Source organism: Sceloporus undulatus, chromosome 9 (assembly GCF_019175285.1).
Source record: "Sceloporus undulatus isolate JIND9_A2432 ecotype Alabama chromosome 9, SceUnd_v1.1, whole genome shotgun sequence".
Lineage (NCBI taxonomy): Eukaryota > Metazoa > Chordata > Lepidosauria > Squamata > Phrynosomatidae > Sceloporus > Sceloporus undulatus.
In genome coordinates, this window is record NC_056530.1 from 17736090 (window position 1) to 17755744 (window position 19655).

Here is a 19655-nt window from a genome sequence, read left to right on the forward strand (position 1 = left end):
GTCCCCATTAGAATAATAAAATAAAAGAATCGTAGTGTTGGAAGAGACAAGGGCCATCCAGTCCAACTCCCTTCTGCCATGCTTGAACTCTCAATCAAAGCATCCCCGACAGATGGCCATCCAGCCTCTGTTTAAAGACCTCCAAAGAAGGAGACTCTACCACGCTCCAAGGGAGTTTGTTCCACTGTCTGAAAAAGCAGCTAACAATTTTGACATGAAGTGGCCAGAAAGCCATAAATAATCAAAATAGGAACAGTTACTTACCAGAAGCAGGAATGGGATAATCAGAACTGCTTTTCTTAAACTGGAATAGTTAGAATGTAGGCCACTTTATCACTCAGTATCTGGGAGAAGAGCATGTGGACATTCTTGTCTTCGTGTGTGTGTGTGTGTATGTGCCTTCAAGTTGCCAGTCAATTTATGGAGATCTCATTGATTTCACAGGTATGTCATAGGCAAGGAATACTGAAAGGTGGTTTTGCTCGTTCCTTCATCTGAAATATTGGTGGCAACACCTGGCATTTATGAATGGAATTCTGGGATTTGTAGTTTTGTGAAACATTTAGCCTTCTCTGTCAGAGAGCTTTGGTGCCGCAACAAATTTCAAACCCTAGAGGTCCATAGGTTGGAGCCATGACAGTTAAAGTGGTTGTTAAACTGCATGAAGTCTGCAATGTGGTAGCAGCCTTAGGAATTTATCGCATCTCCTCCGGGCCCTGACTTACCTCTTCTGAATTGGGCTCAAATTTGAAAGTTAGGCTGATTTTATCACATGGACTTTTCTCTCAAAACGGCTTCCCATTGCCTCCAGTGCTGAATTCAGGCCTCATAAGTTGCTTTGGCAACCATTTTTTCCAGTTCTATTCACATATTTGGCTCTCCCATTAAACTGAATGAGTCAAATGTCTCGGGTGGCAGATGGTGGAGGGCAAAGGTGGCAACTTCCTAGCTGTTGCTCTTGACCCTTCAAGGAACACACTCCCGCGGAGTGTAGTGGAGTCTCCTTCCTTGGAGGTCTTTAAACAGAGGCTGGATGGCCATCTGTCAATAGGGATGCTTTGATTGAGAGTTCCTGCATGGCAGAAAGGGGTTGGACTGGATGGCCCTTGCGGTCTCTTCCAACTCTATGATTCTATGATTCTTTCCCCCTCTCTTGGAGATCAGTGCTATATCTGCCTCACAGTTTATTCTACAGCTCACCCCAAACTGGCCTGTGGTTTGAAGGGTGAGGACACTATCCTATTGGAAGTGTTGAAGTAAGGATTGACTCTTGGTTTACTCAACTTCTGTACATGAAATGGAGGGGAAGTTGAGCCATGTGAATTAGCCAGCAAAATGTCACGGACCTGGCTTGCCTGTCATCTTATGCCTGCTTGTCCATATAGATTATGGTTGTTTGAGAGAGCACCCTCTCTCTGGATGTGTGGGTAGACTCATTGTAGAGTTCCTCCCTGGAATAAATCCATGGATGGATCAGATTGCAACCAAGCTCTGATGTAAAGGCTGCTCCCTCAAGCTGCTGATGTGATGACAATTCCAATCCGCGTGAGAGTGAGCTGGATGGATTTTCCCTCCATCATGTGCAAGCAGTAATTACACCAAACAACTCCTTGTTTTATGGAAGTTATCTTAAATAGGTTCAGCACCTTGGATAGCTCATCTAAAACCCAAAATAGCTCCTGTTTGTTTGACCACAAAACTCATTGGGTGACATTGGGCAAGTTACATTCTCTCAGCCTCAGGGGAAGGCAATGGCAAACCTCCCCTGAAAACTCTTTGCAAGAAAATCTGATGCTAGGTTCGCTTTAGGGTTGCCATAAGTTAGAAACGACTTGAAGACACACAATACACTCATCCCAAACCCAGTATGGGTTCACTGCAGCAAAGTAATGGGGACAGTGGCTGCTCTTCCCTTTCGCCCTTAATGATCATGGCAGTTTGGTCTGTCTTGGTTTTAGGACCAGGCCTAACATTAGACAGAGTGAGGTTCTGCACTAGCCAGGAGATGTTGGAGGGAATGGTGGTAGTCTTCTGCCTGTATTTAGAGAATACTCTAGCTGCTTCTCTTTGTTGGATCTGTATATTTCCCTAAACTAGCCTGGTGTATCCGGTGTTTTGGAACGCACCATCCCAGTGCCAGGAATGAAACAAAAATCTCAGCCAGCTTTTGTAGGTGGGCTAGGAAGGGTTGCTATTTTGTCCTTTGCATCAGACTGTGCAATGTCATGAGCTGGTTCTACCTAACCTTGAGTAAAAGCTGAACAACTTGCCCCTGAGATCAGACTGGAGGAGCAGGGGATGATGTCTGTCCCAAGGCATTAGAGAGAGATGATCCTACCATGCAGTTCTTCCCTCGGACAGAAATGTGAGCTGGTGCAGAATCTGTAATTTATTGAATTAAAATGACTTCTTGTATCGACATGTTCTTTCTGGCCAAAGTAGACATTACTCTAATAGATTGGCTTGGAACCATGTCTGCTTTTTATTTAAATATGAGGCCACAATGTGGGGACGAGTGACATCATGCGGGGGAGAGAGGTTTAACCCTGATTAACATTCGGTCAAAATTGCTCCTTTTCCACACTGGCTGCAGTTAATATTAGGAAAAAAACCTCTCATTAATATGGATGGAATATTTTCCCCCCTCTAAAAATAATTGTGGATAGGGAGGAGGAGGGTATTTTCGTTAGGAAGATGTTTGGGGTGAGACGGGTTAAAAGGTCCACGCTGCATTCCTATTGGCAATTGCTCTATTATATTAACAAAACAAAACTGAAGCTGGCAAGATTGTTAGTCATGCAATTAAAGTAATAGATATTTCAAGAAAATCGACAAATCGATTCTAAAACAGATCAAGCCCGAACTATCCCTGGAAGCCAGGATGACAAAATTGAAGCTGATATATTTTGGCTACATCATGAGGGAAGATGAATAAGTAAAGGCAAAATCAGCTTTTAGACAGCTTATCTGGGATATAGAATTACAGAACCACAGGAGTAAAATTAGGAATACCCAAATTTTAGGAAGTTTGGGGGTGACTTTTGCTAGGCCAACATATCTGGCCAAGGATACAGTACCCAAACTTATGGCAGCCTTGACACAGCCCATTTGAACATCCTTCCCTCTGCAGTTTTGGGAGGAAAATATAAGAAGCTCCCTTATGAGAGTCAAACACGCTTATGTTCTGATACTTCAGTCGGATCACTTCTGCACATCATATTGCACTGCCCATTCTATCAAGGTGTGCGCTCTTCTTTAATTCTGGACAGGGGTGGTGAAGATGGTCTGTGGTCGATGAAGGATTGGAGCTTGGTTGATCTTGCCCCAGGTGGGCCAAAATAAGATTGGAATGTGTATGGAACAGGGACAGGTAAGTCATGGCTTATAATGGGTGCTGACCCAGCAGCCAGTTTCAGTAGTCTGGATGCTTCAAGAGTCTTTTCAGAGTAGGGCAGGAGTCATTGAATTTCCTGTACCCCATACAGACAGGCCAGAATAAAGCTGCTTCGGGTCACTTTGGAGGTATGCTGCTAAAATGATGCATGCATCCTAGGAGGCCAGAAGCCACGCCAAAGCCATGATCCAGTCCTAAGGAGTGGAGCGCAGCTTTGGCGCAGCTTTTAGACTCTTAGGACACATGCATCATTTAAACAGCATACCTCCAAAGTGACCCAAAGGAGCTTTATTTTGGCCTGTTTGTATGGGGCCTACATCTTCTCCTTGTTTCCTTCTTAATGGTTCTTCAGATACAGTCTCTCTCCTCCGTAGATTTCTCCCCCATGGCTTCCCTGACTATTAGCTGGATGTCTTGGGGTTGTTCTCTCTATCATACCCCTTCTTTATACTTTCCGTCTTTTCCTCACCCTTCCCCTTCTTTGTCCTGCTTTGGAGAAAATCTTGGCTTTTAAGGCTGGAGGTACACTGTTCTATGCTGCTTGTCATCCTAAGGGTCTCTGAAGGGTGGCTCTGGTGTTTGAATGGAGGAAGTTCACTTCATCACAGAGCTGAGGAAATGAGAGTGTGGAAGCAGAAATGAGAAAACATACAACCAAACAGATGGGCATGAAATGCAGAATATGAGGCAAGAGAGAAATAATTTCCCACCAGCAGAATGCTGTAATTTCTTTCCCCCACTTTGGTTTTGGTTTCATGCAGACACTCACACACACACAAACACATCCTCTCCATGCTCTCTGTCATTTCAGAAGTGAAAAGACTGCACAGGGCTCTGTTGAAGACTTTTCATCAGTTGCTGTATTCATTGACACAGGGGCCCTTTCACACTACACAGTTATAGCACTGTGATTCCACTTTAACTCCCATAGCACCGTCTTATGAAACTTTGCTGATGAAGGAGAGGCATTTAGAACTCTGAGCCAGAAAGCTCAAGTATCTCTCCAAACTACATATCCCCAAAACCCATAGGATGCAGCCATGGCACTTAAAAGTGGAATCACAGCATTATAATAAGTCTGTGGAGCAGTGAGAGGTTTTGTGTTGACTTCGGCTGCATCTGCACTGCAGAAATACTTTGACGCCACTTTAACTGCCATGCCTCAGTGCTATGGGATTTGGGGAACTGTAGTTTGTTGTGGCACCAGAGCTCTCTGATAGATAAGGTCAGATGTCTCACCAAACTACAATTCCCAGGATTCCATAGCACGCAGCCATGGCAGTTGAAGCTGTGTCAAACTGGATTATTTTTGTAGCATGAATGCAACCTAAGAGCAAGAGTAAGTAGTAGTGTAGAGGAGTTAAGGAAAATGAATACTGTTATGTCATATAACTAGTACTAGTAGTAGTAAGATTTATTCGGTTGTTGACCAGTATACAAAATAACTTGATAAAATATTAATTGCCAAATACAATGATTAATAATTGTTAAAAACAATTTCAGATACATATAACTAGATATCAGTGTACCGGAGGGCTGGGTGAATCATGTATCTCTAAATTTTTATTCTAACAAATTATTCTTTGTTTTACAACAAGCAAACTTAGTATTTGTTCCGTACACATTAGGATATATTGGATCCTTAAAGGGAAATCAGGATTTCCTGTAGTGGTGGTGATAATTATTACTTACCTGGCACCATCAATATACATGACATGTTTCATCATAAATCAATAAAAGAGAAAGATTGCTTTGCCAAAGGTATATAATCTAATTTTATTTAAAGAAAGGAAAGGAAAAAAAAGAAAAGGGAATACGGGATAGGAATGGAATAACACAAATATACAACCATTATCGAGTGGATATCCCTTAAATGATAAGGGCTGTTCGACATCCTTCAGAATGTAGTGGAGTCTCCCTCCTTAGAGGTCTTCAAACAGAGGCTGGATTGCCATCTGTCCGGGATGCTTTGATTGAGAGTTCCTGCATGGCAGAATGGGGTTGGACTGGATGGCCCTTGCGGTCTCTTCCAACTCATAGAATCATAGAATCATAGCATCATAGAGTTGGAAGGGACCACAAGGGCCATCCAGTCCAACCCCCTGCCATGCAGGAAATCCAAATCAAAGCATCCCCAACAGATTCTACGATTCTATATTATTGTAATATAATCTATTAAAATATAAATCTAAAAACCAAGGCAACACAATTACAAAATCAAGCTACCACAGTCATGAAAACGATTACAAAACGAAATTAAATTACGGGAACACAAGCTCTAGTAAACAAGACCGTTTTCCATTTTCTCTGACTAGTCAACCCTCCTGCAATGGGATTTTCTCAGAGATACATGCCTCGACGATTGGACTTGTAAACTTAGATCCTCTTTACTTTCCAATGACCGATCACAGAACAATGCATACCAAGTGCAAAACACACAGGTAATAAACCTATTGTGACAAACATGTATCTTTGATCACTTGGAAGAGCACGCCTATCAAAAACAGTGTCTATAAATGGGTCAACTTGATGGTAGAGGTTCAGGAGGTCAGTGAAAGCATATGCTTTTGCAAACTGGCTAAAGGGCTCCTTCTTGTGAATAAATAGATCTGTTATTGAGTGAGCAACCAGAATCCTTTATAAAAGAGTAGATGCACCACAGAAAAAGAGGCTGTGGATCAAAAATACTTATAGGGCCCCTACAGACAGGCCAAACTAAAGCTGCTTCAGATCACTTTGGTGTTATGCTGTTTAAATGATGCATGCGTTCTAAGAGTCTGGAAGCTGTGCCAAAGCCACGCTCCAGTCTTTAGAATTGGAGCATGGCTTTGGCGCGACCTCCGGACTCTTAGGACTCATGCATCATTTAAACAGCAGACCTCCAAAGTGACCCGAAGTAGCTTTATTTTGGCCTGCCTGTATGCGGCCATAGAAAACTCAAATATGTGAGTCGACTCAACCCACACATGCTGCAGAGAAAAGAAAAGACAAGGAGTAATTATAATGTTATTTGCTTCTCTTTATATCTTGTCCTTCCTAAAAACCTCCTGTTGAGCAACAACAGTATTAAAGAGAACGGTAACAACAAGCTGCAAAAATAATAATAGATTAAATAGACATTGAATAAAAACCATATTATTAGCAGTGAATTTGGTCAGATCTATGGTTTCAAGTTCAGTTTGCATGATTGTAACATGGAAGCAGATCTGAAATAAAGATGTTTAGGCCGGGAAGTTTGGTTTAATAGATGAGGATGTGGCTTTCAAGTTGACGCTACCTGTTTTTCCACTTTTAAGATTGACCGCAACCTCAACGTATCTCGGAGTGTCTGAGAGGTGCTTGAAAGGTCACCAATTTCCTCCTCTGAATTGGGGAATCTGGGTCACATTTGTCGTTCAGAGAGGAAGGAAAGGACACAGCAAGTGAGAGAAAGGTGCTTTTCTCCTCCAATAGAAATGGTAATAAAGTTTCTTTCCCTTTTGCATTCTCCCTTTTATATCATTAGTTTGAAGTCCGCATTTTATAGTCCTGGTTGTTCCACGCTGGTTTTTCATGGAAAGTGTTAGGAGGGTGGTGCGAGGGATAGTGTGGCTCATGGATGTCATGAAGCCTCAGGACCATTTTTGTGGTCTCCTGGACCCCTGAGAGCCCCTACATTTTTTATTCATTTCAAAAACTGTTTTTGATAGAATCATAGAATCATACAGTTGGAAGTGATCACAAGGGCCATCCAGTTCAACCTCCTTCTGCCATGCAGGAACTCACAATCACAGCACCAACAACAGATGGCCATCCAGTCACAAACTAAGGGAGTTTGTTCTACTGTCGAACAGCCCTTACTGTCAGGAAGTTCTTCCTAATGTTGAGCTGGAATCTCTTTTCCTGTAGCTTTCATCCATTGTTCCGGATCCTGTTCTCTGGCGCAGCAGAAAACAAGCTTGCTCTATCCTCAATATGACATCCCTTCAAATACTTAGACAGGGCTATGATATCACCTCTTAACCATCTCTTTCTCCAGGCTTTCTCTCTTTTACATCATTAGTTTGAAGTTCCCAATATCTGGATTTCAGCCTGTAACTGTCTGAACAAGTATGGACTAGCAGGTTGCCAATGAGTTCAGCCAATGCTTCTTATTAGCCAGCGAGTAACCTCTACCATAGTAAGAAAAGGGGCTTGATGGATTCATTTCTTTATTTTGTTACTAATAACATGTATCAGATTTCCTGTCCCAAAGCAGACGCCCAAGCAGTTCACAGAAAACACATATTAATATACGTTAAAATCACTATGATCTGTGTTTATTTATTCACTTATATTGGCACAACAGACTGTCATGGTGGCTGACTGATCCCTTGATTTTGGAAAGGTGAAGGGCATGATGTTGTAAGTAAAATGAGTACAAAAGACACAATTGAGCCACATGTGATGGGAAGGCCATTAGTGGTTGGAAATGTATTTCTCTTTTTGTCTGCAAAACGTTCTAGAGTATGCACATTCCACCAAAGTACTTGGAAACAAGGAACTAAGGAGCCTAAATAAGAGGTGCTCAGGAAGGTGCTCCAAGCCCCTCTCCAGAAGAACAAAAGGAAAAGACTAGGAGGAGTCTAGAATAGGAGAGACATTTAGGTTGAAATATGAGAAAAGTACAGTTTAAGTACTTTAAGCCTATCTCAAGATTATGAGGAGATAAATCCTGACATTTGATTGCTCACAGCATTCAGGAATGTAACACGGATATTGCTCTGCTAGTGTACTGACCAATGTTTCCAGTATGACTTTTAGCATCCATTTTTATGGCATTTCTCATTCTTTTTAGTTTGGGATATTTCTCTATTGTAGGGCTAGGTCACACATACTCATTTGACATTGATGTGCCATTGCATATCTTCCTCCCCCCGCTCCCAAATGGAGCATTCAGATATTGCCTCAAATGAAACCCTTTGTAATATTCCCACATTCCCTTCCTGGTCATCAAGTCAAATATTGACATGGCGAGCATCCATCCACCCATGAACCTGCCCTGCTGCATACTCCATTATGGGATGATTCAAACATTATGACAACAAAGTGGGACTTCTCTGTGGGTCGGGGGGGCTGGGAGAGTTGGGGGTGTTCCAGGTTGTGACCATCCTTCATTGGCCGGTAGGTGGGTTCTGTTCATGGATCTTCTTAGTCATGATCACCATTAAGACGATGTACACAATTAACAACACAAGCCCCACTCCGAGGGCTGTGTGGGCCAAGATGCGTGCATTCCTGGAGTTTCGTTGAGCAGATGCAGCATCTCCGCGGTGGTTGGCATCTCGGGTCTGGAGAAAAAGAGGGAAATAGGTGATGGATTAGTGATGGTGGTGGATGCATCTGGAGAAAATGTGTTTGCAGAAGTTGGAGGGTCAGAGTAGCTGCCCCCAATTGCTGGTGGAATCAGTGGAAGAATAAATCCACTGGTAAATGGGTCATCTGTAACATTGCAGCAAAAAGAGCATCCATGCTCTGATGAAGAGGTGCAAGGAAAGAGTACCGCTCTCTTTGATGCTTGACACAATGATCCAGATGGCCATCTTACCAAGGGTTATCATGTGCAGCTGCTTTGGGAAGTCCCCCCCTCTAAGGAACAGGATTCATGGGATTCATCCACATTCTCTGTTACAGCAAATGACTTCATCAGAAAAGCCGGACAAAAAGAACAAGACAAACAGCAATGAATCCAGAAGAGGCACACTGTAGTTAAACTGAAACCCTGCAGAGGGCTCTAGTCCATTTAGATGGATGCAATAATAAATCTGTTCAACTTTCAGCATCATGAGATTTTGTCTTGTCTTTGCCATAACAGACTAACATGGTAGTCAGACTGCAAATTACTTGTTTAAACAATATGTCACTTTCTGTCTCTAGAATCTGTCTCTGTCTCTTTTTAAAAGGACCTATTCACAAATATACCATGGAGGCGTTGGTCACACAGACAAAAAAGGAAGGAAAAAGAAATCAAGTACAAATAGAAAAGAATAGATTGCACAACTAAAATGCTCTGCCACACAATACCTGACACAGTGCTCTGTGACACTAAGACAAAAGAGCCCACAAGATTTATCTAGATAAAAGACTAAGAAACCAGATATCCTCTTTCATAGCCTCCAGCATTTCACAGAGGACAACCAGGACATGTGTGGCCAAGCAACATCGGAGTGTGGTCAAGATGGCAAAGGTTATCAGCGAGGGAAACCAAACAAGCTAGGAGAAGCTGTAGCAACTTGCTTTTGTTTGCGCTTACTGGAAGGGGAAGATTCTGCCCCCAACTCTTCTATCCCCTCCTCTCCCTCCTGCTAAATTAATACAAAGCAAGCTACTTTTGGATTTTGGACTCTATTTGCAGCAACTGAAGTAAGCTTAGGATAATGGAGGAAATGTCAGCATGAAAGAAAAGATGGAGCATTTTAAAAACAGTTGCAAATGTGGGAGGACAGAAGATTAATTGGGACTGTCCCCGCCAAATTGGGACAATTGGAGGGTATGCTGTGGTCTCTTCAACCACTACTGGCCACTTGGTGATTTATCATTGTTCCTGTTTTATTTCCCCAATACCTGTGCGATTGGATCCCCATGTACAGCGTATCATACCTTGAATTATTTTGTGCGTGTTTATTATTATTATTATTATTATTATTTGTATTCCGGTTAATCTCAAGGAATCCCAGCTCCAGCCAAATTATTGCCATTCCCCAGGCCACTGAAAAACAGTGCTAGATCGAAAGCCACATAGAATATTGTTGGCTTCTACACCTGATATAGGCATGTGGGTTTTAAGAGTTTATGATCATATGGAAATAGACAGAATGACATGTTATATACATAAGAGTTTGGTAAAAAATCTTGAGCAAGAATGAAAACCGTGGATAAATTATCTGAACGAAGAGAAAGGAACATATACAAGTATTATTTTTAATTAATTTTCAAATTGAAAAAAAAAATCACTTAGAAACAGTTAATAACATGTGGAGTAAAATAAACCAGAAAAGGTTTTATTAAGGCTGAAAAGAAGATTAAAATGAAATATGCATGTGAAGAATAATTTAAAAATGTAGTGAGAATAGAAAATAACAATGCATTGATGAGAAGTTTATGGAATTGGTAAAGATAAAAGAAAGGAACAATAATGTAAATATGTAAAATGAATGTTAAGTATTGCAATAATATGTATTTTACTATGGAAAAATTAATAAAATATATATTTAAAAATAGTGCTAAATTGGCTAAATTTGGAAAAGGTAGACAGACCACCTGTCTTCCCTAGGTTATCTGACCATGGTATTGAACTCAGCCCTCCTTCCTTCTCATCCACAGACATACCTGTATAGAGTAAATCAGGGCAGCGATACCCAGAGGGAGGCAACAACAAAGCATGGTGAAGATGGAGTAGCCCAGGTAATCTGGTTCATTGGTGGGCTGGACATATCTTATGCCAGCCTGTGGAAGCTGAAGGACTGGATCCTGGTAGTATCCGGATCCAGAGGGGCCATAAGGATATTGGCCCTGTGGTGGCATGGGGGGAGTAGCCCCATAGCCCATGGGGGCTGCTGGCTCCACAGGACGTTTCAAAGGTGCCGACTCTTCATAGTTGGGTGGAACCCCACCAGCAGGCACATTGTCTTCAAGCTTTCCGTATTTCATGTTGCTCATTGTGTAGGTTTCTTCTTTCTTCTCAGCTCTGTAATTCTGCAAGTATACTTTCCTCTCCTTTCTCCCACGTCTCTGCTTTCCTCTTAGACAGCCCTGACCAGCTGCTAGACGTCCTGTTTTTCAAACACTTGGTAGCACTTTTATGCCTCTTCTTTGCCTCTTTTTCTCCTGTGGTACTCTGCTGACAACTTTGAATATTCTTTTGCCGATCCTTAGCCTTTGGAAAGCAGACCTCTGTGGTTAAGGGACTCTGACCTCTTGCTTTGACTAACTTATTTGTGTTCACAGCCCAGAAAAAAACCTAAGGGCCGAATGAGGAAGTGAGCAGCATTAGCTTGACAGTGGGGCTGGAAAGTTTATTAATGCTTTCGTTTTCATCCTCCACATTGTGAGAGGTGGGCAGATACAACATTTCTTTCCTCTTTCTTTCTTTCTTTCTTTCTTTCTTTCTTTCTTTCTTTTATATCCACTTGTTGTCTCATTACCTGTATTTGTTCACTTAGACATGTGCGCATGTGCAAACTGCTGGTTAAACTGGTGTGGCTACCACAAATCAGAAGAGGGGGTTAGCCAGCGATGGAAAAAGATGACATCTCCTATCAAATCCCTGAGCCAGCAGACATATTGGAAGGAAAGGACTAACATTGCCTACTACCTCTTGGTGGGGGATATAGTATCCTGAGGACATTTTGGGATATATCTTAATACCCTCAAGCAAAATCTTTTCTTCACCAAAGTCACATCTTATAATTGACCAACAATACCTCATGGACAGAGGCATCATACTGACAAGGAAGTGTATCTTTGGAGAAAGAGGGATCACGTCAACATTTTCTCTCTTTTGTCATCTTAGCAAGATCGGCCCCAGTTTTCCTTTTGTTGTTCTGTAATTATCATTGTGAAAGCTGGACAGTAAAGAATGCTGAGAAGAAAAGACTGAATCCATGATGCGGTTATGGAGGAGAGTTCTATGGATACTTTGGACTGCCATAAAGGCAAATAAATGGGCCTGAGAGCAAATCAAGCATGAATTCTCCCTAGAAGCCAAGATGATTGAACTGAGGTTGTTGTGCTTCAGACATATTATGAGAAGACAAAGCTCACTAGAAAAGGCAATAATGCTTGGCAAGATAGTTGGAAAAGAGGAAGACCATTTTACAGATAGATAAATGCAACCAATGAAGCCATGGCTCTGAGTTTGCAAGACCTGAGCAGGACTGTTGATAAGAAGATGACTTAGAGGTCTCTCATTCGCAATGTCCCCATAAGTTGAAGTCAACCTGCTAACAAAACAACCATCACCAATTTTCCTATCATCCAAATGATGCAAAAACTTCAGACAGTGTAAGATTGTGAAACATACAACCTTAAGGAGGATGAACAGATATTGAGGGTTCTTCACTCTCAGACCACAGACAACTCAAGAATAAAGACCTAATTTCATTCTGTAGGAATGGGCGCCTGTCCGTTCCTTCCTCTAACAAGCAAATTAACAAGAAAAATTCCTTTTGTGTATCTTTTATTAGTCAGCTTTGATTTCCTCCCACTACTGCATTTAATTTCGTGTACCATACTGCTGCCCCATCAGGACATAAGTATCATGGGTATGTATGCAACTGTGTGTGTGCAAAAAAGCATAATTTATGTACCTGTAGCTGCAAATTTGCTTGGTACTTATAAAGCATGCCTTTCCTTTATTATTGTAGAACTTCCCCAATAAAAGAAGTCAGTGTGGTGTAGTGGTTTGAGTGCTGCACTAGCGTTTTGGTAAACCAGGATCTGAATCCTCATCCAGCCATGGAAACCCACTGTGTGATCTTGGGAAAGTCACACTCTTTCAGCCTCAGAGGAAGGCAAAAGCAAACTTCCTCTGAACAAATCATGCCAAGAAAAGCCTATTAAAGGTTAACTTAGGGTTACCATAAGTCAGAAATAACTTGAAGGCACAACACACACACACACACACACACACACACACACACTTTCCCAATTCCAACTCAGAAACTACCACTTAAAGGAAAGCTAGGCAAACTGCAAACTGCAGGCCACATGCAACACCCTGAACCTACTTTTAAGTTCCTTGAATGCCAATCTCCCAAAAATCTTCCTACACACCATTTTTTGTAGGACTGGGATTGTTTTGCACATTCCACACAGGGCTTCACACAATTTTGGGGTGAAAAGCACCTGAAAATTACATTAGTTTTCAGGTGCCTTAAATCTCAAACTACATGGAACCACACAAACAACCTTGTAACATCACCAGGGCTCACCTCCTATGATATCACAAGTCTCTAAGTATCAGCTTTTAGTCCTGAAATCCTAGGGTCTCTCATAAATCCTAACCTGGCTGCCCTAAAGAGTACCCTCAGGCCTTGAAATACAAACCTGGATCTTAGAACCCTCTTAGTCTTACAAGTCTGCTTCTGTAATACATCCCTGTTCTGAAGCAATTGTGTTCTGTTAGCTAGTTGTTTATGCTATCCATTTATTCTTTGCCATTTATGAAATTCTGCCAGTGGTGGGTGATTCAGAAGAGGAAGCATTTCTTCAGGGAAGTATTCACGAAAGTATTTCTTCATCGTTTGGGAAGCAGCAATTTCCCATTAACTCAAAGTTCACATTTATAGGAAATTGCTGCTCTGCAAATGATTCAGGGCCACTGGAGGTGAAGGGATGATTCCCTGATGTTTAGGAAGCATGTCAAGCTTTCACATACATGCGCTCCCTGACATTTTTCTGGTGTTTTACCAGGCATGCGCTGGTATGGAAATCTTCATAGTATATATTTTCAGCTGAGACTATCACAAAATGTACTGGTGGCCCAACAATCTGGATGTGATTAAATGGAATAGGACAAGTTTATGGAGAATGGAACTAACTGTGGTGTTAATCCAGTTGTAATCTTGAACTAGTCCTTTGATTTAATGCGTACTTGGTAAGTCGTTATTTACATAAATTCTATTGTTTGAATGAATATACTGTAATTTGAACTTAATGCACCAGATCCCATAGGCCTTGAAAGCTAATCTGGGTTGCCTTTGATTAGGATTTGGATAAGAGGCCACCAACAAATACCAGGTTCTGTAGATTAACAACCTCTGAGTATTCCTTGCCTACAAAAACCCTATGAAATCCACGGGGGTTGCCATAAATCAACAGGCATCTTGAAAACACATACACACACAATTGGGACTTCCAGTTGGATTTAGATCAGTAGAAGGATGGGAACACTTTCCAGGAATTTGGAATGGGACTATATTTCTACATATAGACCATGGAAGAACTGGACATCTTTTGCCTGCAAGGAAGAGAAAGAAAATGAATGGCGGCAGCTGTTATAAATCAGTGTCGTTTAAAGAGCGGGAAGGGAACTGCGGGAACATCTTTGTACTCTTCCATTTTTGCTCAGAGGAAAGTCATAGATTCTGGTTAAGATCCTAGACTAGGTTTGTGCACTGTATGTCACCACCAGCAGAGTTACATGGTGGTTGCACTATCCACCTTTATAGCGGGTGATGCACAACTGATCAGACATCTGACATTATACTGAAGCACATTCCTGTTGTGCAACAGAAAGTGTGGACTAGTGATAATTAAGGAAGTTATGGATGAGGATGTTACTCCTCAATCCACAATGGTTTACAAAGTGGAAGTGGTTATGTATGTAGTACACTGCTTGCATAATCATGAGGTGAATACTTCCATTATGAAATGACTGCTAAGCTACAATCGCTGATAAGAGGAAACTTAGGGCCCGAACAGACAGGCCAAAATAAAGCTGCTTTGGGTCACTTTGGAGGAATGCTGTTTAAATGACACATAGAAGTTTATCGCATGGGACTTAAACCGCTCCCCAGCGCGTTCTAACGGGGGAGAGCGGGGGCGCGCACGGAACGCGATGGGCACCGGATGGGGCCCAAAACGCGACTATATCGCATGGGGGGACGCCGCCACCGCCGCCACGCGTTCCCATCGCGTCCCAATTCGGTTCCAGAGGGTGCCATTTCTGGGGACGCTTTGAAACAGTTCCCAGAAATGGCGCCCTCTGGAACCGAATTGGGATGCGATGGGAACGCGCGGCGGTGGCGGCATCCACCTGTGCGATAAAGTCGCGTTCTGGGCGCCCCTGCTCGCCCCCGTTAGAATGCGCTGGGGAGTGGTTTAAGCCCCATGCGATAAACTCTATAATATAAGTATAATTGGCTGACCCATTCCCTTTTTCTGGATGAGTTTGACATAGGATGATGCACAGACATCTATGCGTTGTTGTTTTGTAAAGTGCATTTAGGTCAACTGCAACTTAGCAAATAAGTAACTTAGCAGGGCTCATGTTGTGTTCCTCTCTAGCCTTCTGTAAACGCTGTAAGCTTTATATCTTATCATACTTGCCCGTTTATTGCTTTCCTGCCTTCCTTCTAGCAGTGTTTTTAACCTGATATGTGACATATCACATAAGCAATAATGGGGGTGAGGGGAAAAGGGAAATTTCAAAGCTCTGACCCTTTCCAGTTTAATCCAAATAAATGATACAGAGAGGCTAGTTTATTGCTTGTGATGAAAGAGCATTGCAAAACCTATGACTTTCCTCTGAGCAAAAATGGGAGAGTACAAAGATGTTCCCGCAGTTCCCTTCCAGCTCTTTAAATGACACTGATTTATAACAGCTCCCGCCATTCATTTTCTTTCTCTTCCTCGCAGGCAAAAGACAATTCTGTTGTCAAATGTCCAGTTCTTCCATGGTCTATATACAGATACAAAAATGCAAGCAGATAAACATTAAATGTAAAAAACATGTACAATATACGTAATGACTACTGGTTGCAATAACTACCTACTGCTGAATGTTAAGGAAGATGGTACAAAAGTAGAGTTAAAAGTTGGATATGAAGAAGATAAGATAATAACCATAGATGATTTACATAACTTAGTGTAATGAGGATAATTTTGGGGGGAATTATACAGTGAGCAATGAAAGAGATAGCAAGGTAGGTACTAATGGACAGAAAATTGCTTTTTCTGTGCAGGAAAAAGCTGTTTTGTGTTTATAAAAAAATATCACATGAATATGTTGTGCAGAATAATTCCCAAACTGCGACTTTCTTGTAGCAGGAAGAAAATTGCTAAAATTATTTCCAGCTTCCTTTGGGAATAAAATTAGCAAAGAATTGCATCCCAACTGTATACGCTCATTCTCTCTGGGTTTTCAGATATCTGCCTTGTCAAAATGTCTGATGGCAATCTGAATTCACAATTCAGTCCATGCTTTTGTTATTTCTGGAACTTATTATTGTTCCCAGATAACTTGGTCTATAGTTATTTTTCATTAACAGGCCATGCCAACTGGAAAAAATAGATAGACTGGATTGAGATGTTACTAGTGGATTGTTTATAATTGAATACCTAATCAATTGAACACCTGATCAATTGAATTGTATTTACAAATTCCAATAAATTAGCAGAGGTATGAACAAAGACAATATTAATACAACAGTCCTCATTACCGCAAATATAACAAAAGGAATCTTCTCAGAGAGTGTTTTGAACCCAGGGAAAATTACTTTTGGTTTGCAGATTTATTGATTTCATACATTAAGTGTTTAATTCTGTTTTAAGGGAAGGAGGATTGGGGGATATGATTTGTATAATTTTTAATGCTGTAAGCTGCCCCGATTGCCTGACTGCAGATGGGGTGGGATATACATAATAATAATAATAATAATAATAATAATAATAATAATTCCTATTATTTGTATTTTTCTGCCTCTCCCTGTGGATCAAGGTGGGATTACATCAACAAATTAACACAGTGCAGATATAAAATATAATCAACAGAATACTGACATTATTATTAATTCAGTAAAATAGCTAAAACATCTAGAACATCTAAAACATTTCAAAAACATACATCATAACCAGAAGTGAAGCATTTTATCTTAAAGATCTCCTCTAAGAGGTTGGATGGATAAGAGGTTGGATGGATGATAATAATAATAATAATAATTACTAATTGACCAGTATAAAAATCTGATAGGCCTGATTATGCAGACGTATGAAAACTCAGGGGATAGGTCATGATTTGAATCTTTCTATTACATTCTCTCCCACTCCATTAACTGTGAAAATATACTTTGTACCTGAGCATTTATTTTTACTCTGCACTGTGTCCAAAAAGTGAATTTATATCCATGAAAGCACATGAGAAAATAATAATAATAATAATAATAATAATAATAATAATAATAATAACAACAACAGTTAGTCTTAAAGGTGCTGCCACCTTTCCTTCCCCCTTTCTCCCCCATCCCTCTGCTTCCTCCTCTTTTTCTGCAAGGGACTAACAGGGCTACTTTGAAAACTGCTGTAATGTATATACAGCTATGATGCCGGATCCATGTAGTAATATTGGTCTATTACCTCATGTGTCATCTCTATTCCCTTTTTTTACTTTTTATAAATGACCATGACTATGCTAGAGAACCAGCCTAAAATATATATTCCCTGGGTCATCTATATCTGCAAATAATTTGGATAGGATAAGTATCCACCATTCTGTATTGTCTTTGAATATTTCTGGAGGTAAAATCAAATAATAGAATCATAGAATCGTAGAGTTGGAAGAGACCACAAGGGCCATCCAGTCCAATGCCCTGCCATGCAGGAACTCTCAATCAAAGCATCCCTGACAGTTGGCCATCCAGCCTCTGCTTATTTTTGCTAGCCCTGTAGACCACTAAAAGCAGGTGCTATAAGTAGGCTTTCAGAAAAGATAAATGGGCCAAGACCCCTCTGCATTGCATGATTCTACTGCCGTGCCCTCCCTTCTCCACTTCACATAAATACTTACTTGTATAGAGAAAACTAAGGCAGCAATTCCCAGGGGAAGGCAACAGCAAAGCATGGTGAAGATGGAGTAACACAGATAGTCGGGTTCTTCAGTGGTCTGGATGGGTCTGACGCTGACACCAGGCGGAGGCAGAAGGCCTGGAGTTTGGTAGGGTCCTGCTGAGGATGTGCCATAACTACGTGGGTATTCTGATCCCTTTGGAAGAGTTGCCCCATAGCCTGTAGGGTCTTGTGGCCCAGCATGACGTTTCAGTGGCTCAGTCTCTTTGTAGGGCTTTTGCTCTGAGGAGGCGAGTGGCTCCTGAGTGTCAGGCTCATCTTCTTCAAGCTTCTCATATTTAGGGTCGCTCATGGTGCTGGTCAGCAATCCTTTCCTCCTCTTTTACTGTGTTGCAGGTGCTGACTCTCCTCCTTTCCCAGTTCTCCACACCCTTCCTCTATTGCCTCTTTGATGCACCTCTAGATGTTTTTCCTCTTCTTGGCTGTAGCTCCTGTTTCCCTCTCTCCCTTCACTTTTCTCCAGTTTGAATTTTTATCTTTGTTTGCCTAGATGTTTCATTCTGCTTCTCTGTTTACAGAATACTCGTATTCCTTTGGCTGTTGAAGGCAGCAGTACCTTTCTACTTCTCAATCCCAAAGAATGGAGTGTCTGGCAATGAATAACCAGGTAGTCACATTGACTCTGGTACAGTGGCAATGTTTTTTATTTCCCCCATTCTCACTATGGGATGGAGAGAAAAACATGTAAATCCTAATCGCCATCATCCCATATCACACCTGATAACAGAAACACACTTCCGAGATCCATTTTGTTGTACAGTGTTTGGAGTGTTTGGAGAGGAGAGTGCCCAGTACTCCTGGAATACTATTGCCTTAACAATGTTGGTACAATGTGAAGTCGAAGGCTTTCATAGCCGGCATCCATAGTTTTTTGTGGTTTTCTTGGGCTATGTGGCTGTGTTGTAGAAGAGTTTATTCCTGATGTTTCATTGGCAGCTGTGGTTGGCATCTTCAGAGCTGAAGATGCCAGAGAAACATCAGGAATAAACTCTTCTTGAACATGGCCACATAGCCTGAAAAATGCACAAAAAACAATGTTGGTACATTTAGCAAAAAAGCTTGATGAAGCAGCACTCAAAGGATCAGAAGCGCATTAGTTATGCCAGTGTAAGTAAGGAAATGGGTTACACTTAGAATACAGAAATTGGAGAAGTGACACGATAGGTATCTCTAAATATCTGAAGGGATGTCATATGGAAGATGGAGCAAGATTGTTTTCTGCAGTTCCAGAGACTAGAACATGGACCAATGGATTCAAATTACAAGAAGAGAGATTGCACCTAAATATTGGGGAGAACCTTTTAAAAAAGAAACTAAAGCCTGTTACAGACTGCCAAAATAAAGCTGCTTCGGGTCTCTTTGGAGATATGCTGTTTAAATGACACATGCACCCTAAGAATTCAGAAGCTGCACCAAAGCTGCACTGCAGTGCTTAGGAATGGAGTGTGGCTTTGGCGTGACCTCCGGGCTCTTAGGACCCATGCATCATTTAAATAGCATACCTCCAAAGAGACCCGAAGCAGCTTTATTTTGGCAGTCTGTAACAGAACTGTTCTGGAGTGGAACAGATTGAGGATGGTGGACTCTCCTTTTTGGATGTAGAGAGATCTTGCAGCACCTTTGAGACTAACTGAAAGAAAGAAATTGGCAGCATGAGGAGGAAGTAGACTGATGTCTA

At 41.4% G+C, this 19655-nt stretch overlaps 1 protein-coding gene across 2 annotated transcripts; it reads right to left on the reverse strand.

Annotated features, from left to right (window-relative positions):
• Positions 1-7567: 7567 nt before the first annotated feature.
• Positions 7568-18561, reverse strand: LOC121915992 (trafficking regulator of GLUT4 1-like). Of its 2 annotated transcripts, none has more exons than XM_042440694.1 (2): positions 17919-18561; positions 7568-8703 (listed from the first exon to the last, which is right to left on the reverse strand). In XM_042440694.1, exons 1-2 carry the CDS (start codon positions 18267-18269, stop codon positions 8527-8529), a joined length of 528 nt encoding a protein of 175 aa, XP_042296628.1. In that variant the 5' UTR covers positions 18270-18561; the 3' UTR covers positions 7568-8526. The 2 variants fall into 2 exon arrangements, with proteins under 2 accessions (XP_042296628.1, XP_042296629.1); XM_042440695.1 differs by lacking the exon at positions 17919-18561 and adding an exon at positions 10742-11321.
• Positions 18562-19655: the final 1094 nt, after the last annotated feature.